Raw genomic sequence first — 24,664 nt, 5'->3', positions numbered from 1 at the left:
GCAGTAGCTCACAGAAAAAGACTTCCAGCACTGTTACGAACAATGGTAAATTCGCATGGAGCGTTGTAGGGATAGTGGAGGGGTGTATATTGAAGGTGATAATAACTAAATATGTATAAATTTAAAATAAAATGTTTTACAGCAATAGTCTCGTTATTTAATAGCCACAACTCGAGTATTAAAGTAAATAACGAAAAACAAAAACTTAGAGAATACTGTTGCTTCAGTTGATTATATGATCGCGAGTATTTTTCTCTGAGTGTTTTGTCGAGTACAGTGGTTAGTGAAAGTATCAGACAGGTTATGAAGACTTGATACTTAGTACAAGTTAAACGGAGCACTGAGTTGTGTAACAGCACTCTGATATGACCTACCTGAGGTCATGACAGTCTGATCAAGGTTAATGAGTATTAAATGTTCACCTACTTTTTCTTCGTAATAATTTTTTACCTCTTTTTACTTATTTAAAATCTATTAAATGTAGCTGCAAACGTTGACACCAATTAGTTAAAAGATGTACAACAAATATAATTAAAAACATAATTAATTCTAAAGAGATAACCTAAAAAAATAATATAAATTACATGATTGTACACTTTATATTATTAGGTGTTTATCTATAAAGCCTTGGTTTCTTTAATTCACGAATTGAGAAAGAAAAATGCAGCCTCTATTTTTAAACGGCCGAGGAGATAATTTTAATTATCGATTATTTTAATTATATTATTTATTATTCCGTTGGTTAGCATGAAAACCTATTGCTGGTGTTCTTTAATAAGAATTAAATGCTCCTATTTTGGATTAATGTGGGGAATATTATTGTAAAGGCAGCGGAAAATAGATAAATTCAGCAGTGATTCAAGAATTGAAAGTGGAGCCATTAGGAGAAAACAATTCTTCAACAATTTCTACTTTTGTTTCAAATCACTTCGATTAATTCAACTTTCGCTTGTCATGTAAGATGTCAAAGTAAGTACTATAATAGTTCTCCGCAAACAAAAAGCTCAGTTTAGAGAAAAAAAAAGTAAATCACCTGATGAAACTAAATTATTAAAAAGAATTAGAGAAGCGTAAAGAAAAAAAACAGCCATTTCGTTCTGCATGCTGGTTAAATAACGGCTAACCAAATTTTAGTTTGGTTTTCACGGATAGTAAAATATTAGTTATTATAAAATTATCTGATAATAACTGGTCATGAGGGCAACCGAAAATTGACAGTGTTGGAAGAAAATTATGAACAACGCAATTTGTTTTTTTATACAACCAGTGCACACATAATCTAGTTAGAAATAAACATGAAAAGAAACGCTGGCTACAAATAACCTCCAGTAAGAATGAGTGTAACGGAGCGCAAATTTGTTTATTTACTTATTGATTATTTGATAAGAAGTGTCATAATCATTTCTACTTTATGAAATACAAGTTTCTGTTTATATTATTTATGATTTTCTATTAATTCTGCTACGGTCTCCTTCACATTATTTCTGTGTCGAGTACAATTGTGGGCAGAAAGAAATAAAATACTGGAGTGAATAATTACATGACTTTTGGCAAACGTAGAATTGTTACCTGCTTTAATATTATGCAGTATTTTACTGATAAGAATGCAGAAACCAACTAAGACTGATAGTTGAAACAGATACATTTTTTTTGAAATAAACTTAATAGTTGAAAATATGGTTAGATCTGCAGTGCCAGTTATAACGTTGATTTTATCCGCTTTAGCGTGCATGGTTAGAGTTACTACTTACCTTTCTAAAAATTCATTACAACTCAATTATATCTCAATTGTAAAATATGTTCCATAGTCCTGAAGATGACCAAGTTCCTAGGTCGAAAGCATGGCAAAATAATTAAAAAATCATGACTGAAATTGGGATTATTCTTTTCTTTTCACTGGATTAATGAATCAGTCACCAAAAACAATGAACAATACTTGTAAGACGAAAGCCAAACGACCCAAATCATGACTGAAATTGGTATTATTCTTTTCTTCCTACTGGATTAATGAATCAGTTACCAAAAACAATGAACAATACTTGTGAGACGAAAGCAAAACGACCCTAATCATGACTGAAATTGGGATTATTCTTTTCTTTTCACTGGATCAATGAATCAGTTACCAAAAACAATGAACAATACTTGTAAGACGAAAGCCAAACGACCCAAATCATGACTGAAATTGGTATTATTCTTTTCTTTTCACTGGATTAATGAATCAGTCACCAAAAACAATGAACAATACTTGTAAGACGAAAGCCAAACGACCCAAATCATGACTGAAATTGGTATTATTCTTTTCTTCCTACTGGATTAATGAATCAGTTACCAAAAACAATGAACAATACTTGTGAGACGAAAGCAAAACGACCATAATCATGACTGAAATTGGGATTATTCTTTTCTTTTCACTGGATCAATGAATCAGTTACCAAAAACAATGAACAATACTTGTAAGACGAAAGCCAAACGACCCAAATCATGACTGAAATTGGTATTATTCTTTTCTTCCTACTGGATTAATGAATCAGTCACCAAAAACAATGAACAATACTTGTAAGACGAAAGCCAAACGACCCAAATCATGACTGAAATTGGTATTATTCTTTTCTTCCTACTGGATTAATGAATCAGTCACCAAAAACAATGAACAATACTTGTAAGACGAAAGCCAAACGACCCAAATCATGACTGAAATTGGTATTATTCTTTTCTTCCTACTGGATTAATGAATCAGTTACCAAAAACAATGAACAATACTTGTAAGACGAAAGCAAAACGACCCTAATCATGACTGAAATTGGGATTATTCTTTTCTTTTCACTGGATCAATGAATCAGTTACCAAAAACAATGAACAATACTTGTAAGAAGAAAGCCAAACGACCCAAATCATGACTGAAATTGGCGTTATTCTTTTCTTTTCACTGGATTAATGAATCAGTTACCTAAAACAATGAACAATACTTGTAAGACGAAAGCCAAACGACCCAAATCATGACTGAAATTGGCGTTATTCTTTTCTTTCTACTGGATTAATGAATCAGTCACCAAAAACAGAGAACAATACTTCGCAAGCAATACTTCACAAGAACAATACTAAGCAATTCGAAAGCCACACGACCCAAATCATGACTGAAATTGGTATCATTCTTTCTTTCTACTGGATTAATGAATCAGTCACCAAAAACAGAGAACAATACTTCGCAAGCAATACTTCACAAGAACAATACTAAGCAATTCGAAAGCCACACGACCCAAATCATGACTGAAATTGGTATCATTCTTTCTTTCTACTGGATTAATGAATCAGTCACCAAAAACAGAGAACAATACTTCGCAAGCAATACTTCAAATGAACAATACTAAGCAATTCGAAAGCCACACGACCCAAATCATGACTGAAATTGGTATCATTCTTTCTTTCTACTGGATTAATGAATCAGTTACCAAAAACAATGAACCATACTTGTAAGACGAAAGCCAAACGACCCAAATCATGACTGAAATTGGCGTTATTCTTTTCTTTTCACTGGATTAATGAATCAGTTACCTAAAACAATGAACAATACTTGTAAGACGAAAGCCACACGACCCAAATCATGACTGAAATTGGTATCATTCTTTCTTTCTACTGGATTAATGAATCAGTCACCAAAAACAGAGAACAATACTTCGCAAGTAATACTTCAGAAGAACAATACTAAGCAATTCGAAAGCCACACGACCCAAATCATGACTGAAATTGGTATCATTCTTTCTTTCTACTGGATTAATGAATCAGTCACCAAAAACAATGAACAATACTTGTAAGACGAAAGCCAAACGACCCAAATCATGACTGAAATTGGCATTATTCTTTTCTTCCTACTGGATTAATGAATCAGTCACCAAAAACAATGAACAATACTTGTAAGACGAAAGCCAAACCACCCAAATCATGACTGAAATTGGCATTATTATTTTCTATCAGCTGGATTAAAGAATCAGTCACCAAAAACATCGGACAATACTTGTGAGACGAAAGCAAAACGACCCTAATCATGACTGAAATTGGGATTATTCTTTTCTTTTCACTGGATCAATGAATCAGTTACCAAAAACAATGAACAATACTTGTAAGACGAAAGCCAAACGACCCAAATCATGACTGAAATTGGTATTATTCTTTTCTTTTCACTGGATTAATGAATCAGTCACCAAAAACAATGAACAATACTTGTAAGACGAAAGCCAAACGACCCAAATCATGACTGAAATTGGTATTATTCTTTTCTTCCTACTGGATTAATGAATCAGTTACCAAAAACAATGAACAATACTTGTGAGACGAAAGCAAAACGACCATAATCATGACTGAAATTGGGATTATTCTTTTCTTTTCACTGGATCAATGAATCAGTTACCAAAAACAATGAACAATACTTGTAAGACGAAAGCCAAACGACCCAAATCATGACTGAAATTGGTATTATTCTTTTCTTCCTACTGGATTAATGAATCAGTCACCAAAAACAATGAACAATACTTGTAAGACGAAAGCCAAACGACCCAAATCATGACTGAAATTGGTATTATTCTTTTCTTCCTACTGGATTAATGAATCAGTCACCAAAAACAATGAACAATACTTGTAAGACGAAAGCCAAACGACCCAAATCATGACTGAAATTGGCATTATTCTTTTCTTCCTACTGGATTAATGAATCAGTCACCAAAAACAATGAACAATACTTGTAAGACGAAAGCCAAACCACCCAAATCATGACTGAAATTGGCATTATTCTTTTCTTCCTACTGGATTAATGAATCAGTCACCAAAAACAATGAACAATACTTGTAAGACGAAAGCCAAACCACCCAAATCATGACTGAAATTGGCATTATTATTTTCTATCAGCTGGATTAAAGAATCAGTCACCAAAAACATCGGACAATACTTGTGAGACGAAAGCAAAACGACCCTAATCATGACTGAAATTGGGATTATTCTTTTCTTTTCACTGGATCAATGAATCAGTTACCAAAAACAATGAACAATACTTGTAAGACGAAAGCCAAACGACCCAAATCATGACTGAAATTGGTATTATTCTTTTCTTTTCACTGGATTAATGAATCAGTCACCAAAAACAATGAACAATACTTGTAAGACGAAAGCCAAACGACCCAAATCATGACTGAAATTGGTATTATTCTTTTCTTCCTACTGGATTAATGAATCAGTTACCAAAAACAATGAACAATACTTGTGAGACGAAAGCAAAACGACCATAATCATGACTGAAATTGGGATTATTCTTTTCTTTTCACTGGATCAATGAATCAGTTACCAAAAACAATGAACAATACTTGTAAGACGAAAGCCAAACGACCCAAATCATGACTGAAATTGGTATTATTCTTTTCTTCCTACTGGATTAATGAATCAGTCACCAAAAACAATGAACAATACTTGTAAGACGAAAGCCAAACGACCCAAATCATGACTGAAATTGGTATTATTCTTTTCTTCCTACTGGATTAATGAATCAGTCACCAAAAACAATGAACAATACTTGTAAGACGAAAGCCAAACGACCCAAATCATGACTGAAATTGGTATTATTCTTTTCTTCCTACTGGATTAATGAATCAGTTACCAAAAACAATGAACAATACTTGTAAGACGAAAGCAAAACGACCCTAATCATGACTGAAATTGGGATTATTCTTTTCTTTTCACTGGATCAATGAATCAGTTACCAAAAACAATGAACAATACTTGTAAGAAGAAAGCCAAACGACCCAAATCATGACTGAAATTGGCGTTATTCTTTTCTTTTCACTGGATTAATGAATCAGTTACCTAAAACAATGAACAATACTTGTAAGACGAAAGCCAAACGACCCAAATCATGACTGAAATTGGCGTTATTCTTTTCTTTCTACTGGATTAATGAATCAGTCACCAAAAACAGAGAACAATACTTCGCAAGCAATACTTCACAAGAACAATACTAAGCAATTCGAAAGCCACACGACCCAAATCATGACTGAAATTGGTATCATTCTTTCTTTCTACTGGATTAATGAATCAGTCACCAAAAACAGAGAACAATACTTCGCAAGCAATACTTCACAAGAACAATACTAAGCAATTCGAAAGCCACACGACCCAAATCATGACTGAAATTGGTATCATTCTTTCTTTCTACTGGATTAATGAATCAGTCACCAAAAACAGAGAACAATACTTCGCAAGCAATACTTCAAATGAACAATACTAAGCAATTCGAAAGCCACACGACCCAAATCATGACTGAAATTGGTATCATTCTTTCTTTCTACTGGATTAATGAATCAGTTACCAAAAACAATGAACAATACTTGTAAGACGAAAGCCAAACGACCCAAATCATGACTGAAATTGGCGTTATTCTTTTCTTTTCACTGGATTAATGAATCAGTTACCTAAAACAATGAACAATACTTGTAAGACGAAAGCCACACGACCCAAATCATGACTGAAATTGGTATCATTCTTTCTTTCTACTGGATTAATGAATCAGTCACCAAAAACAGAGAACAATACTTCGCAAGTAATACTTCAGAAGAACAATACTAAGCAATTCGAAAGCCACACGACCCAAATCATGACTGAAATTGGCATTATTCTTTTCTTCCTACTGGATTAATGAATCAGTCACCAAAAACAATGAACAATACTTGTAAGACGAAAGCCAAACCACCCAAATCATGACTGAAATTGGCATTATTATTTTCTATCAGCTGGATTAAAGAATCAGTCACCAAAAACATCGGACAATACTTGAGAAATTAATGGACACACTTCAGTAAATGGTATTAATTATTGAATTCCAAATCCAAATTCTCAGCAAATAATTACGTATCCGGATATCCGCTTGGGATTAACGCTATCGAACTAGAGCTCTTTTCCCCCCATTTAAAGATTTTAAAAGTTCTCATTTGAAAGTATAATCGATTTTAAACACCTAAAAACTAATCGATGATTTAGTAATAACTACGATGTTACCAGTTTATCTCCTTACAATGATTTATTTTGCGATATATTTCCATTTTGTTTGGTTATTTTTATTACCTTTTCAATAAAAGCATCATTAAACAATATTTAGTACAAAATAAATTGGTTTTTTTAATTTATTGTTTGCAGGTCGATTAGCCCTTGTGATGATAGGACTGCTTACACTAGCTTTGGGTATCATCATGTCTACAGTACCGTGGGTTGATTATATTATTTTAAAGGTAAGTAAAAAAAAATACTAAGTTTAATAGCTTTATACTATTTTCCAGAAATTTTCGATGACATACTAAATTTTTGTTGATGTATATTCAGCAGATTACTTTAGAAAAACTTTAGACTCAAGTATCCGAGCAACCCAGCGCTAAACAAAGCCCTTCTGGGCCCGTGTATCTGTGAATAAGTAAAATAAAAACAATGCTAGCAAGTAAAAGTAATGCCTATTTTTCCAAGTAGATTTTACGACTAGTGTAGAGGACGGAGGCGACTAGCAAACGTACTTTACTGTAAATTTCTTTTATTATCCATTAAAAAAAATCCAACGCCTACACCGGAAATCGAACCCAGTACCACAATGCATATTAGCTTTACAGTTCTCGCCTCTAACCTCTCGGCTACCGTGGCACACTAATGCTAGCAAGTATGACGTAAATAAAAACCCGAAAAACACCTGAATAATATGTCATTAGGTGTGACTACCTCCATCTTACAGCTTCTTCAAAATCGTCTTTTAGTTCCACATTATGTAAGGAATGTCTTCAAAAACCTCCGAGCTAGTTAGGGATTCATCCGGAATTCAGAGTAATATCCGTGGTGAGTTATCTTACTATCATTCTAACCGGATTCGAATCAGCATTTTTCCAACTCACCTGCCCAGCGTCCAACCGAGAACCCACATTGCTCACCCATTTTTGGAAGCTCTAGAGAACAATGATGACATGCGAACAGCAAATCTCCGGTTCTAAGAAAGGGGAAGGAAAAAAGACTCTAATTTGGCCACCCCTCTACTTCTTGTTCTTCCTGATCCAGGAAGAGATAGACTCTTCCAGTCACCTTTAAAGTATCATCATCGAATCAGGGCCTTCAGCGCAGCCATCGGACCATCCGAGAGGTCTGGTGATTTAAGACTTTCTTTTACGATTCTCGAGGTTCTAATTTAAACTTCGAATTTTAAAACACTTTTTATTATTAGTAACATTGTCAAGATTGGAAAACTGCACTTTTACATTAGAATAACATTTTACCGGGAAACTACCCAGAATTCTTAAAATATATCTGGATATAGAAACATTCTATAAAAAAAAAAAAAAAATTATTGATCTATTTGTAACTTATTGAATATCTGAAGATTAGAGATAAAATATCAGTAGATTAAAATGGAAGTTCTGATGGTAGAATATCCCCCAAATTTGGAATTTAAAACTCCTTTGTATTATATTTTTTATTTTTAATGTTTTAAGGCGCTTCAATATCTAAGTTTATTGGCGCCCGGGGCTTTTTTTCAGTACACTGCTGGCCTCCGGACAGTGTTCTTTCGTTTCATCACTGGACAATGAGCTGTAAGAAGCTCCTAGGAAGAGAAAATCTAAGGGCCAGCAGCCTGGATTATATAATCCGGTTATTATTATAGTCAGTACTCTACATTAAACGATTAAATGAAATAATAGTTAAAAGGAATGCATAGCAAATACCTCTCTAAGAAGTGCACTTAATCGAACCCTTAAGATCTTTAGCGAACACCCAGAGATATTTTTCAAAAATACACTTTTTTTTTGGAATCAAATGATATCAAAACGAATATTTCCTGTTAAAACTTTATTTTAATGAATGGCACGATTGCAATACTTTCCTTACAGCAGTAAGAGCCAAGGTTTGTAAACAGAAGCTTAAGCCAGTACCAGAATAGGGAACGTTAGTCGGAAATGAATTTAAGACTTTTCAGTCCACTGTCTACAAATAACCTCCCTGCATTTTGTTTGCTCTGTATGTTTTACTCTTTACAAAGTCGTGAAGTTTGTTTTTTTCTTTAAGTAAAGAGAGAAGATAGAGTCACGTTATCTAACGTTTATAATTAATTATCAATAAATAACATAGCAGGACGCAAAGGGAAGTAGTACGGGAACTGCGCTCTGCTAGACGTTTAACAAGGGATGATGTAACTGCAAATAACTACATCAGTCAGTGGAAAGTCACACAACCGAACTGGCCATCTTTTCTCATGAAGTTCACATTTTATCCGCAACAGTGAGCGCTAATCAATTAGCACTCTTTCATTTAAATATTAAATTTTATTATTAATATTAATTAATTTCTTTGTTTAATATTATTGTATTAATTCTTTGCTATCTTTCTTTGGAATCACTCGTGTTTCGGAAAGTCACATCAATGACTGAACTATAATTGTTGGAAGAAAAAGATTAATTTGATCATTTGTGTATTATTTCACTTTTAAACGTGATTGTGCAATAGTTTTAAAAATTATCAAATACATTTCAGTTTTAGCACTTAACAGTCTTTCGAAAAACCACTCCTTAACCTTGTATAATCTAGTGTGAACCCATTAACATAGTAAAGTAATCGCCTATTTTTTCAGGCGGGGCTTAACGTCCAACTACCAACTAGGTGTTTTGGACGGAGGCGACTAGCAAATCGTACTTTACTGTAAATTTCTTTTATTAACCATTAAATAAAATCCAAGGCCTAAGACCGGGAATTGAACCTAGAACCACAATACATACTAGCTTCGCAGGTCTCGCCTCTAACCTCTCGGCTACCGTGGCGCCTACCATTACCATAGTATTTCTCCTTTAATTTCACTGCCCAATAAGAAGATCCAATCTGGAGTTTGCTTAATGTCCATGTACCTTTAAACAATTTTTATAACAACCCAGTCAGGAAAATAAATTACTTCAATTAGTTTGCAAAACGTTTTTGAACACCAGAACAAAAAGAAACATCTCAAATGTATTAAATTTGAGCACCTTGCAATTTTAAATTTGTGCGGCACATTTTTCGCATTAAAGTTTGAAATTTTTTTGAAATACTCGTAGGTTTTTAGTAATTATGTTAGTAAATTATAATCTCTCATTGAAATAAAATTAATGAAAAAGTTGCTCTTAGTGAATAAAAGATATACATATTTATGTTGTAACATGAATATCACAACTGCATTGGCAGGGTGTACAGACAAAAATTGCATAATTATTTTGAACACTCATTTATAAAAAAAAGAATTCATTAAAATATTAGCCCACAGAGTGACACAATACAAAAGTCTAAAAGGGGCTATGTATATGGGAATGATGAATGAAAGTTACACTTAGTAGATAAAACTTTAACAAAGAACTATAATAACATCGAAGAAGGCTGCAACCTTATGATAGACTAAACAAACAGAGGCTGCCGAAGCTAAGTGAAGTATTGCATCATTTAAATATTAAGGCCTACTAAATCATTTATAAAGAGAGAAGACTATCGATCTATAATTATATCGAATTGTTAAATACTTTCATAAGAACCACAAGTGTATTCATTCTACCTTGAAATTATTAAATTAAAAAACAAGAAACCTAATTGTATTCCAAAATTTTAAAAACGTTACCACATTCTACAAAATAACGTTTCGGCAACATTTTTGTGTGTGTTCTATTTATGAATTAATTCGTAGAAAATTACGAAAAGGAAATGGATAACGATCCGTGAACACGTGAATTGTTTGTTTCAAAATAATTTTAGATTAAATTCTTTGTTTTGTTTTTTTCTGTATAGTTTTCCTCTATATTGAAGGCTGTGTCAACCATTTTGCTTTATTGCCCTTTTCCAAGAGACCTTGTCTAAGAGAATCTTCTAATTGCTATACATTTTCACCCTGATTCTGGATGATATCCACTTAAATTTAGGGACTTCTCAGACTATTGTACTGAAATGACCGTGCTCCATTTCAAAATCTCATAGTTTCTCTGTCTGAATAAGTGTGGTTTCATCTAGAGGAGGCTTTATCTGAGAAAAAAGCTCCTTCCGTTAATTTCAGATGTTGTTGCGTCTGAAAAAAAACAAATAATTGAATAAACAAAGGCCTAACTAATCCTTAAATTTGTAAAATAAAGATTTAATTTATGAAAAAGATTGGATTCAGACAAAAATGTTTATTTACTTACTTCTTTCTCACAATTAATAACAAACTTATAACCTGCTTTAAACAATAATTGTAATTAAGTAAATCGAATAAAAAAAAAGAAGTTTTACATATTATATTAACGTTTGACAAATATGCTAAATGGTACAAAAATAAGTCTAATTCTCTTTAATGGAAATTTACTATTTCAAAAAAGTAGGTACAACATAAATCCATTAATTTTAAACATCTAGCAAAATGTAAAATCTCCTTCAATTTATGCTAATGATAATATTCTATTAAAATAAATATTCTTAATTCATTAATGACAGGCATTTTACCATTAATACCACGTGTACATTTTAAATAACACAATAAGTAAAGAAAAATATTTATTTATTTATTATTAGTAATTATTAAAAATTGTTTACTGCAAGAGTGCAGAATAACCACCTACAACTCTTGTGTCATGTTGAATTCGAATTTCTGTAAGCAATGCAAAATATTAAGAAAGGTTATGAGGAATAAGAAATGGATGAGGCTGTAAGAAGACGCTCTCAAAAGTAGTGAGAGATGATAAGAAAGACAGAATGGACGTATTGAAGTCAAAAACATCCCAATTCTCATACATTTCTCGGTACCCTGGGCATTAACGAACAACAGTAGATCCAGGCTATGTGTTTACTAAAAATTTGTCAAAAAATAAGGTGGGATAGAATTAGAATTGAGACCTGCTTTGTAGCAAAACTACATCTGCCGAGCGTGTTGAATTGCATCGGAGCGCTTCGGTCTAGAGTTGAAGGAAACAATTCAATGCTGAAGATTGAAGTGTAACCTTCAGTGTAACCTTCTTTCTCATAAAAGGGATTTTGTTTTTGTTCTTAGTCTGCCATATTTAATGGTGAAAAACTGAATTTCATGATTTTAAATTTCGCAGAACCGTATATGTATACTTACTGCTAGGATTAATAAAATAGATGAAAAGACTTCATTACGTATTAAATGTTTTTTGTTGTATTCTTGTTAATATTTTTATGCTAAAAGATGAATCGATTTGAAAATCGATTGTTTTAGAACAACATGCTATTTACAGTGTATTTTAAATTAATCCCATCAAAATTGGTAAACAAATTCAAAGTTTAGCATTTTTGTGACAGAAAATAGTTAATGTATTTCCAACAGATTTTCTTCTGTTCTTTTTTGTCTTGAGGACCTTCTTCAATTTTTTATTATTATTATTATTTTTTTTTTTTTTTGTCCTCGACCAATACGAATGTACTTCATCTTTAGAAGGTCATCATTTAAAGTGTTTGATACCAGAGAGTGCTTAGAGCAGTCACTTTACTTGTAAATACTATTTACACAAACTCAGTTTACTCTATCAACTATTTACACGCTTGTCTATTTATAGTCTTTATTCTTAACAAGTCACGCAACCACCCTGCTGTTAATGCATATGGATTTCCCGATTTTGCTTCGCACATCTTCTGACACTATAAGGACCTTTCAGAAAATATTAAATGAAGATGTTCCTAGAATTTTGTTGGTATATTTTTTTGGGGCACTATTCTAGGAATAGAGGAATATGTATAGAGAAATTAATCTTTTTTTTGGTGCAACGCTTTTTAGGTTGGAGCAAAGATTTGGAAGTTACATACGAACACTTCTGGAAAAGGCATCGCTTACTCTGGAATCTGATAAATGCTGATTTATTACCTTTTTTTTTACTATATTCTGCGACCTCGAGCGACTCTGTTACTTCGTACAGAGAGCAAGGTCAACGGCAAGTGTCTTCAAACGTGCTTGTAGGTGAATACCGGTGGCAAGTGACAGATTTCCCTGAAATTGGTCGCACATAGTCTGAAGAACAATACTATGCCCTATTTGAATATTAACGAACAAATATTCTAGCCCGTAAACCTAACCTTAGTAATAGTATTTGAACATTTTATTGACTGCTCTAAGCATTAGATTTAGACCAAGAACATCCAAATCCACACAAAAATATTTGGTGTGAACACCACATGACCTTTTTTTTACGTCACACATTCTCTTAAAAACCTTAATTTCAAATTCGAAACACCAAAAAACCTTCTTCTCATCTCTAACTCTTGCTAACCCATTGTCCATAGTCACCGGCAATTACTCTTCTAAAGTTCTACGAGGTGTGGCTATTAAATAACGAGACTATTGCTGTAAAACATTTTATTTTAAATTTATACATATTTAGTTATTATCACCTTCAATATACACCACTCCCCTATCCCTACAACGCTCCATGCGAATTTACCATTGTTCGAAACAGTGCTGGAAGACTTTTTCTGTGAGCTCCTGCATGAAGCGTGTCGCTTATTCTTTCACAGCTTCAACGGACTGAAATCGTGTTCCTTTTAATGCAAATTTTACTTTAGGGAACTGACAAAAGTCTGTCAGGTCAGGCGAATAAGGCGGATGACCTAAAACTAGAAACGTCTTGCGACAGACAATGCAGTGTGAGCCGGCGCGTTGTCTTGATGGAGAACCCCGTGACTTGTTCTTCCACAAATCGGTTAATTTTTTCCTTACTCTTTCACGGAGTTGAGCAAGCACTTCACGGTAGTAATGTTTATTAATTATAATCGATATTTTCATCCGTTTTGGACGTGGAAGGGCGACCTGGGCGGTCATCATCTCAGACGTCTTCTCGGCCATCTTGGAAACGCTTGAACCACTCAAAAACATACGCGCACGTGATTAACATTCATCGCCATAAACTTCTTTTAATAAAAGATAATTTTCTGTAGCGGTTTTACCCAGTTTCATGTGAAATTTCACGACAATTCGTTGCTCTACTACATGCGTAGGTATCATGTTTTCGGCAAAACGAAACCTAACACCTCTTTGCACAAACGATGGTTCCGTTCAGACAGATTTCTCTATAAACATGTGAGACGCTGCACAGCTGTCGGATAGTTAGGATTTGGCGCATGCATAAGTTCTTCTGTAGCAGCATCAGTCTCGTTATTTAATAGCCATACTTCGTAATCTTAAACCAAGTTAGCAAGCACAAACAATGCTAGACTTGGCCTTTAATTCAAATAATCGAGACGAAATTTTACTTTTATACATATTTTTTACAGCTTTAGTAAAATAAAATTTAAAAAATTACAAAATACCATAAACTCATCATTAAATTTCTTATTCATAAAAGTCGCGTAGAATATTTATTTATTACATTCCCACTGTTATTCTGCAAAAAGATGTTTTTATAAAAAACAAAAATAAATATTAATAAATTTCTCATTTTTGATTTCAGCAATTGAAATTATGGAATGGCTCTTTAAGTTATTACTACTGGCGACAACCAGGCGTTGTCAGATTAACCAAAGTTTGGGTGTTCAACGTGACAAATCCAGATGCATTTCTAAACGGACAAAAAGCTAAATTACAAGAAGTTGGTCCCTTTGTTTACAAGTAAGTGATTTAATCTGATATTAAATATATTTGAATTTATATGTCCAGGACAGTATTTTCACTTGAAGACGTGTTTTTTAAGTAAAAAAGAAACTTACTAATATTCCGTGCTCGAACTGCGATTACTGAATAAGGAAATAAAATATCAGCTTTAAATAAAAAATAAAAGACAACTGTGAAAAGCTAACCATGATACTGTCTGGGTAATTCATTATGTAACCTTCATCTAACTAATTTTCTTCAACAAAAGAGATTTCTAAAAAGATTTAATTTTGTTCGATATGTCACGTAATGTTTGAAACGAGAAATATATATAAAAAAAAAAAGTATTCTGGCGTAACAGTCTTATTTGAAAAGCCATGTCAAGGAGGCATTAGGAGACGCTGTAGGACCAATTCACAAGATTTGATTAAAGCAAAGGTATCACATTTATGGTAAATAATAAAGATCGAGCAAAATACACTAAGGCTCACAACGATCAAAATATACCTTCAGCCGTTCACACATGACGACCGCGGTCATAGTGGTCGTGGCGAATACGTCATTATTTTCGCTCACGCGAAGCTCACACCGCCCCACCTTAAGAGCTGGGTCGAAGTGGGCGTTCAGAAATTTGGCGCAATTTTTAAAAGAAAAGATGGCGACCGAAAAAAATTATATCAGGTTAATGACAGTATTATCTCATGTAAATAATTGAATGTGTTATTTTCTTACTGAGTGTCCGTCACTTAAAGAGTTTCGCATTCGCTTTTTTGAAAAGGAAAATCTCACAAAAGAGCAGTTAATAACATATTTAAATTGTTATCGAAAATGGAAACCAATTTTTATAAATACGCTTGGAATTTCCGTCATAATTACCTAATTCAATCAGAAAATAAATACTGGTATAATGCAATATACATATTCTATAATATTTTCGTGATTTTAAATTATAATCAAAGTTTAAAGCGATTTTTGTAATATTTAAGTATATTACTGTAGGCAACCATTCCACGGATGGTCTTTTGGACCCTTGAGTCTTTTATTATGTTCAAGAATGAAATTACTTTTGTATTTATTGTTTTTACTTAAAATAAAAGGCTTTATTATTATTATTAATTGAATATGTTTCTCGAAAGTCTAAAAAAAATAATAAAATGAAAAATTACTTATCCCTTTACTTACTAAATCACTGAATAACGATCAATTACACTTTGATAGTTAATAATACGTGGCCTAAGTTTTCGCTTTTCACCATTGCGATTTTGTAAAATTGCATTCCACTCTTCATCGGAACCAGATGAAGAACTTTCTAAAGCATTATTACTTTGCATTAATAAATATCCTACTGTTGCCACAAAAGACATTTTAATTTTATTTAAACGTAAATTTTATAAATACTCCACAAAAAATGTAATATAAAAATTGAATTATATATGTATATTTTTTTAATATAAGTCAACTATACCAATAATTAATAAAGTTTATTATACAATAACTGCTTATAAACGGGGTTAAAATTAAAAAACAACCTCTTCAAGCTCCTGACTTATTTTCGAGGTCGCCATTTGTAATGTTTACATGAACGGTTGAAACGCCCCATAGTCCATTCCACTTGAGTTTTTGATTGTAACGTTCGCAAGCAAGTGGAACGAGCAAAACCGCGGTCGTGTGCGTGATCGTTGTGAACGCTTAGTGGAACGCACCCAATGATGTAATATAACAAATTATCTAATACTGAAACCTTCACATGACAATCTTATAGCAATTATTGAAGGTATCAACTGAGAAATTGTCTTCAAATTAGGGTATTCCCCAGAGTAACCAGAAAGTTTAAAGTCAAGTAACGCTACTTGACCATCTTAAATTGTTTGGCCATCTAGTTTATTTATCAGTCTAACGTGATTTCAAGACAAAAAATAAAAATTATTAATCTTTTTGTAAACATAAACAAATGGAGAAATGCGATGAAATAATTATTTACCGTTATCTAGGGTTGCCAACTCTATAAAGTTCCAAATTTAAGAAAGGACAAGGACAACCAGGTGTTAAAAAAGGACTGTCCTTTCCAAAAAAAGGGCAGTTGGCAACCCTGCCGTTATCACTTAGTGCCTGCTACATGAATTTGAGTTGAATTATTACAACTATTTACATCATAAGAGCACAATAAAAATGGCTTCTGAAATCAATTATTTATTATTTAATGGCCCCCCCAAAAAAATCTTTTTGTAGTTTAAAGGTGTTAATATTTATTATTTAGGAAATGATTTATAAATATAAAAAAAATCTATGACTGAACCATGTGTTTGAAGCCTTAAATTTAAGCAAAAAGTGGAGTCAGCCATTTTGTGCAGAGAATTTTATACGTAAATAAAGCCACTAACATCTGTGAGAATTAGGGCTTTTAGGTAAAAAAGTATGATAAAGGTAAAGTAATCGCCTATTTTTTTGGTGCGGGGCTTAATGTCCAAATTCTCATGTTAGCATTGTCATAAATAGAATGCATTATTAACTAATAAAGTTTCTTTAATTACAACTAAATTACAAATGAACACAGCCTTGACAGTGAACTTAAGTTAACTACAATGTAAAATAAATATATAAATTATCGTTATCTATAATTTTAATTTATTATATAAATATTTTATAACAAGAAATGTTTTTTGCTCATAAACGTTGGAAAAAGCTTTAATAATAATTAAATCATTTTCTGTGTCAAGGATATTAATTGTTGCAAGTTAGGTTGTTTTAATGGTCGGTGCACTTTAACAAGGTCAGTGAGTTCGGGCCTTTTTTATTCTCTTTTACCCCTTAAACAGTAACTTTTTCTCCCCTCTCTTTATAACTATTTGTATGTAGCAAACTATTTAAAAATTATTTTATTTTTTGCTAAAATTACTAATTTACAATTAGGAACTGATTATGAATTTAATATTATTAACCAATAATTAGCATACCTTTGTAGATAGTAAATAATTGTTAAAATGTTTTTAGTTTAATGAAAATATGGAGGTCAACAATATGTTCGCAGTATTAGAGTTAATCTCTAGTTTGTGTTATGAATATTAAAATTCTGATACGGAGAAATAGGGCTACTAAATTTACAGGCACCTCCTAGGGTATTAAAGGCTTCGGCAAGACATTATAGTTCTAATTCTTGAACAGAGATGCTTGGAAGCACAGAATGTCGGTTTAAAGAGACTCTATATACAGTACGCTGATTGCTTCGAAATGGTGGAAGCAATGGGAGCCAGATTGTTTAGGGTTGTACAGATGTTTGACATTTTGTTTAGCCAACTTATAATTATAAAGCTAACTTTTCTCTACAATTCAGTAAAGGATTCATTAAAATCGGAACAATAGGAAAAGAGATATAGAGGTTTGAAATTTGAACCGTTTAAAAAAACCTCCAATTTTTAATCTTTAATATCTCAATAACTGTTATTTCTAAAACATTGCAATTTATACCAGTTATAGAGCTAACGTTTCTTTACAATTCAGTAAAGGATTCATTAAAATCGGAACAATAGGAAAAGAGATATAGAGGTTTGAAATTTGAACCGTTTAAAAAACCTCCAATTTTTGATCTTCAATATCTCAATAACTCTTATTACTAAAACATTGCAATTTATACCAGTTATACAGCTATCTTTTCTTTACAATTCAGTAAAGGATTCATTAAGATCGGAACAATAGGAAAAGAAATAATAGAGGTTTGAAATTTAAACCGTTTAAAAAACCTCCAATTTTTGATCTTCAATATCTCAATAACTCTTATTACTAAAACATTGCAATTTATACCAGTTATACAGCTATCTTTTCTTTACAATTCAGTAAAGGATTCATTAAAATCGGAACAATAGGAAAAGAGATATAGAGGTTTGAAATTTGAACCGTTTAAAAAACCTCCAATTTTTGATCTTCAATATCTCAATAACTCTTATTACTAAAACATTGCAATTTATACCAGTTATACAGCTATCTTTTCTTTACAATTCAGTAAAGGATTCATTAAGATCGGAACAATAGGAAAAGAAATAATAGAGGTTTGAAATTTAAACCGTTTAAAAAACCTCCAATTTTTGATCTTCAATATCTCAATAACTCTTATTACTAAAACATTGCAATTTATACCAGTTATAGAGCTAACTTTTCTCTACAATTCAGTGAAGGATTCATTAAAATCGGAACAATAGGAAAAGAGATATAGAGGTTTGAAATTTGAACCGTTTAAAAAAAACCCAATTTTTAATCTTTAATATCTCAAAAACTCTTATTACTAAAACATTGCAATTTATACCAGTTGTAGAGCTAACTTTTCTCTTCAATTCAGTAAAGAACTCATTAAAATCTAAACCATTCGAAATAAGATACAAACGATTGAAATTTGAACGAATTTGAAATCATCCAAAATTTAACCTTCTACATCTCATTAACTATTATAACTAGAACATTGTCATTTATACCAGTTATAGTGCTATCTTTTGATCTAAAATACGGTAAAGAATTAATTGAAATCTGATAAAAAGGATAAAAGGTACAAACGTTTGAAATTTGAACGAATTTGAAACCTACATCGAAATCATCATAAATTCAACCTTCCATATCTCATTAAGTATTATTACAAAAACATTGCAATTTATACCAGTTAAAGAGGTATGTTTTCACTGCAGTCTTTCTTGTGGAGCATTGCAATAAAGCTATTTGGTCTTAAGTTTACATGACAGATTCTCATGACAGATATTGCATATCAATTAATTTCAGTAGCTGTTTTATAGGCCTTTGAGAGGTAGTGTAGAACCCATTCAGGGTTCCTGAACCTTGTTGAACCAAGGTATTGGTGACGGATGCCAAACAGGTGGATTTATCATAGAGCTACTCGATTTTTAAAGATTCTATACCCGTTCGTGGTGGATAATGATCAGGGTCGTTCACTGTTGTCAATTCGTTAATTTAAAGAAAGAGTAAATAAAAATTAAAAAGTATTTTTTGAAGTTTTAGCGGAATGATTTGATCCAACAACTACTGTAAAAAATGGATTATCAAGTCAATTTTTACGTTTACGATAGTTTCGTTTCTAATATTTCCAGCGCAATAAAATGCAAAATATTTGATCTGAACGTAACAATTAGGGTAAGAAAGAAATCATTCCTTAATCGGTCAGCTTATTTCAGTCTGAAAAAGAATTTGTCTTTTTGGAACGACTGGGAGGTCGTTAAAGGAGAAACTCCAGCATATGAATTAAAAGCCCTAGCCTTAGAAACCATCCATAATAGGTACCCGGACAGCCTTTGGCTGCATGTGTATACGGATGGGTCAGCTGTAAACGCTAGTGGTAGTGTAGGTGCAGGGGTTTATAGCTCTGCTTTCAGTTTGGCGGAACCAGTAGGAAGAGTGGCCTCTAATTTCGATGGGGAGGTCAGAGCGGTCCTTTTAGCCCTAAAATGCATTGTTAATATGGCGATTAAGAATGTAGTCCTTTTTATCGATTCGCAGGCCGCGATAATGGCATTGACTACTTGGGCTGCGACCGATTCTCACGATGTAATTCAATGTCGTAAAATAATTAACGACCTCATCGAGGAAAATGTGAGGGTAATTTTACAATGGATCCCCAGCCATTGTGGCCTCAGCGGGAATGAGGAAGCTGACAGACTCGCCATGCTGTCAGCGAATATGACACAGCCTGAAGGGTCCATTCCTTTTGAGACCACAAGACGAATCTGCCGGACAAAAGCTAAAAAGTGAACGGCGGAGCTGCACACCACACAATCACAGGGCAAACGATGGGCTATCTTGAGGGATAATGTGCTGCCAAATAATCTGCCTCGGAGCGTAGCGGTGGCCTGTTTTCGCTTGGTCACTGGACACGATTACCTGTAGGCACACTTATGTAAGATCGGGGCAGTTAACAACCCGAACTGTGTGCTTTGCGGAGACGGGCACATGACAGGAGACCATCTTTTTGAGTGCGAAGCCCTGTCCCATTTGACTGCCACTACTGACGAGCTCTCTTTAAGAGCGAAAATCTATTGGGCTGCGAGACATCTAATGACCGAGCGCCAATGACGTATGGCATTAAAAAAAAAAAAAAAAAAAAAACGACTGGGAGGTAAGCTATGGCTGTGCAGACAGATTATGGGCATCATTTTCTGTTTACGACCTTCTGTTTTACGTAATTGTTTTTAGAGAGATCTGATTACATAAAATACTAAGCAATAAAATGTTTTATTCTTTCATAAAGGCCCCTCTTATATATATAATGCATGCTGGATCACTAAACATTTATAACAAATCTGACGCAAATATTCCTCTGACTTTTGCCTAAACGATCTTTAATACACTTACATAAATAAGCCACTTTACTTTTGTTGTCTAGAGAAACCAAAAAAAAAAACACAACTAAAAAAAGGTGTTTTTTCGGATTCCAAAACTTGTATTTCCGAAACTAAAAATTGAAAATATAACCTGATCGCAATATTTACCTTACTTAGAAATAGAAGCTACAAATTTGAAGCTCTTTTTTTCACTTTATTAGCCATATTCACAACTACAACAAATGTATCAAGTAAATTTGATGGAACTGATTAAATTCTAATGAAAGTCGTGATAAGAGTAATCATTGGTGAAACTCTTTCTCAGTAGGTCCCTAGGTCACTTCCGCTTCAAGCGACGAGGAGGATTGCCTGGAAGGTGTGGAGAGGAGAGTTGTTGCACAAGTGGATTAGGATGGAGAGCTAGGAGGCTGTGAAATTAGATCAGAGACAAAAGGGATGTGAAGGTCAGTGTGTATGGTAAGGTTAGAAATGTAATATGGAGCATTCAGGATTTTCCGTAGGATTTTAGACTGTAGTGTCTGCAGGCGTTTGGAGTTACGAGGATTTGGTTGAGCCCCACACTTCTGCTCCGTATGTCCATATGGGTCTTAACAGTGTCTTGTAAATTGTCAGTTTGTAATTCAAGTCGAGTTTGGATCTGCGGTCAAGTAGTCTAGTAAGTAGCTTGTAGCGTCTGTTCACGTCTTGTCGTTTCAGTCGAGTATGTGGGTTCCAGGCGAGTCTCTTGTCAAAGTACAGTCCCAAGTATCGTACTACGTCAGCTTGAGGAATCGTTACACCGTTCAGTCGAACTGGAGGACTCACAGATTTTTCGTAGAGTAAACTGATTTTTGCTCATTAATTTTTATTTTCCATTTTCGGAACCAGGTTTTGAGAAAATTTAAATGGAATTGAATGTTCTGACTGGCTTGCACCGGATCGGAGTGAGATGAAAGTATAGCAGTATTGTCAGCAAATGTTGAAACTATTGCATTTTGGGAATGAGGTAAGTCAGCAGTGTATATTAGAAAAAGGAAAGGACCTAGAATGCTTTCTTGAGGGACTCCAGCCCTTGACGAACGCGGCATTACCCATCGGTTAAATAAGATTTTAAGATCAAGTAGTAGGTGAAAGGAAGATGATTTTTAACTTTGTGCAGTAAGCCCGAGTGCTAGACCCGATCAAAGGCCTGAGCCACATCGAGAAAGACACCCGAACAGTACTGTTTACGCTCCAAGGAAGAGGATATAGTATCTATCACCCGGTGCAGCTGTTGAGTTGTTGAATGAAATGCGCGGAAACCAAAATGATGTTCAGGTAGCAATTCCTCTAATATAGGGATTAGACGCCTTAGCAGAAGCTTCTCCAGTATTTTCCTTAAAACAGGGAAAAAATAAAGTAAAATAAAATACAAAAGTGGTACCAAATCGGCGCTGCATATCAGTTTATTCCTTTACTACACCATTAAAATGCTTGCATATGAAATACTGCCTCCTAGAATAGTAATGTAAAGGAAAGTAAAATTGTTTTAGTAAACTGCTGTGTCGCTCAAAATTTTTATTACTATCTTAAAATATCTCTAATTCTGTTGCCCTTTGGCTAAAACATAATTTCATTTTTATGTATGCCAACAACTTATGTCAGTTTGGCTCACTTTTATGCGATTCTCAACTTTTAGGCAATACTAGTTATATAATAGACTAGAGAGCGAGATGGATATGTCTTTCTTTTTAATACTAGACAGTAGGTTAGTAACTGGCAAAAGAGCATTCTATACCTGTTATGCAGCACGTTTAGTTTTGGCAATTCGTGAGAGTTCACGCTTGAGTAGCTGTTGAATAGGCAATGAGAAGGAAGACGATCGCTACTGGACAATTACCGCATTTATACAATCAGATAAATTTATATAACTATTTACAAAATTTAGTAAAGAGTGTTCGTGTTAGCGAGATTTAGTGAAATAGGAGATCCCCAGTTTGAATCACGCGTGTAGTTACTTTTTTATTTATTTGTTAGAACAAATTTTGATAATAAAGTATGTCTTTTTCTATCTTTTTTTTGGAATTGGCTTTCGCCATATAGCCAGCATCGTCTAGACCAGGGGTCGGCAACCCGCGGCTCGCGAGCCTCATGCGGCTCTTTTACCCAAATTTTGTGGCTCTTCAGCCTGTCCAAAATAAATAGTATATTTCAATTTTATTGAAACAAATGAACATTTATTAAAACACTTAAGTAAAGATATTAAGGGAACTGTCACTAATAAATGGGTTGTTACGACAATAAGCAGGCTGAGAGCGAACCACGCTGTGTGCGGATCGTATCTTCACAGTACCAACAAAAGATCCTCTCTCCTCTTTGCGTAGATTGCAATGAAGAGGAGGATTTCAAACATATAATAATGATATGTCCACGTAATGTGGTAGAAAGGAAGCAAATGTTTGCCATTTATTAAAGTAAAGATATTTTTTCCAAAAAGAAATTTAAATGTGATAGGCTAGAAATTGAATAGAATTATATTAAAATACAGTACAGTAATATATAGGACTGCCGCCATTTTCATTCAAATACAGGTTTAGTTATTATTTATTCGTTTATTTACTTCGCAATATGTGAAAATAAGTATATAAAATTGTTAAAGTTTGGTGTTTTTCAACGTTACGCTTTTTCGTGCAGTTTTTGACGATCAACCCTTATACAACTGTCCTACCGGAAAGTTTTAAAACATTTAAATGTTATTGAATATCATAAAATAATAAATTTGTGAATACAACTGATCTGCAGAGGTTTTTTACACTACCATCCTTGCTGCTCTTGGTAAGATTTATTAAAATTATTTAAGGAGAAATGGCTCTCTACTTAAAATAGGTTGCCGACCCCAGGTCTAGGTGCTTATCACTAGAATATCACTCACTCTCCATTCTTACTTATAAATACATTCGCTTCACACATTCATCCCTCTACTATATACAACTATTTACATAAACTACAACTAATGGATGGATCAGTACTCTATATTCCTGCCATCTTTATAGCTAGAACCGAAATTAAAATCACGTAATCCTTCTCTAATCATTTTCTTGCATTCATTCATTCTATAACTTTTAGATACATTCATATTTCATTGCTAGCTCTGCTATAGACTTAAGCACATAGATGTTGGTGGAGAATATTATGTCTTCGTAGCGAAATGGTGCATCTAAATACCTGTATATGTCTTCAAACATTCGTTTCCTTTCTACCACATAACGTGGACATATCATTATTATATGTTTGAAATCCTCCTCCTCATTGCAATCTACGCAAAGAGGAGAGAGGACCTTTTGTTGATCCTGTGAAGATACGATCCGCACACAGCGTGGTTCGCTCTCAGCCTGCTTATTGTCGTAACAACCCATTTATTAGTGACAGTTCCCTTAAAATTTTACTTAAAAAATAAAGTATGTGCTTTACATAGAATTTCTTAGTAACACTAAAATGTCTAGGTTTAAAACTTGACCACAAGATCTGACCTACAGAACAACCTTATCCCCTTCAAAATACTCTCCATTACAACTAATACATTTGTCCCACCGGTGCTTCCACTGTTCGAAACATTTTTTGTAGTCATCTTTAGAAATGGCTGACAGCTCCTTCTTCGTTTTTTTCTTGACCTCTTCAATGTTGTCAAATCGGTGACCTTTCATGCCCTTTTTCATGCGTGGAAATAAGAAAAAGTCGCACGGAGCCAGGTCAGGCGAGTAAGGTGCGTGGGGCAGCGGAA

The 24,664-nt window shown here is 33.5% G+C and overlaps 1 protein-coding gene and 1 long non-coding RNA gene across 4 annotated transcripts in view; one reads left to right on the top strand and one right to left on the bottom strand.

The window, feature by feature from the left end:
* The window catches only part of LOC141460619 (scavenger receptor class B member 1-like), a 167,979-nt gene that overhangs the window by 71,289 nt on the left and 72,026 nt on the right, over nucleotides 1-24,664 (top strand). For all 3 annotated transcript variants that reach the window (XM_074140797.1, XM_074140798.1, XM_074140799.1), the window contains 2 exons: nucleotides 7,174-7,265; nucleotides 14,451-14,608. In XM_074140797.1, coding sequence (XP_073996898.1) covers nucleotides 7,174-7,265; nucleotides 14,451-14,608 — 250 coding nt within the window. The remainder of the gene's footprint in view (nucleotides 1-7,173; nucleotides 7,266-14,450; nucleotides 14,609-24,664) is intronic.
* The window catches only part of LOC141460632 (uncharacterized), a 42,832-nt gene that overhangs the window by 16,408 nt on the left and 1,760 nt on the right, over nucleotides 1-24,664 (bottom strand). The window lies entirely within an intron of this gene.

The sequence above is a fragment of the Rhodnius prolixus genome, unplaced genomic scaffold (genome assembly GCF_049639745.1).
Source record: "Rhodnius prolixus isolate KJV_2025 unplaced genomic scaffold, Rpr scaffold_6, whole genome shotgun sequence".
Classification (NCBI taxonomy): domain Eukaryota; kingdom Metazoa; phylum Arthropoda; class Insecta; order Hemiptera; family Reduviidae; genus Rhodnius; species Rhodnius prolixus.
Note: the sequence above shows the minus strand (reverse complement) of the source record. Positions and strands in the feature narration are given on the sequence as shown.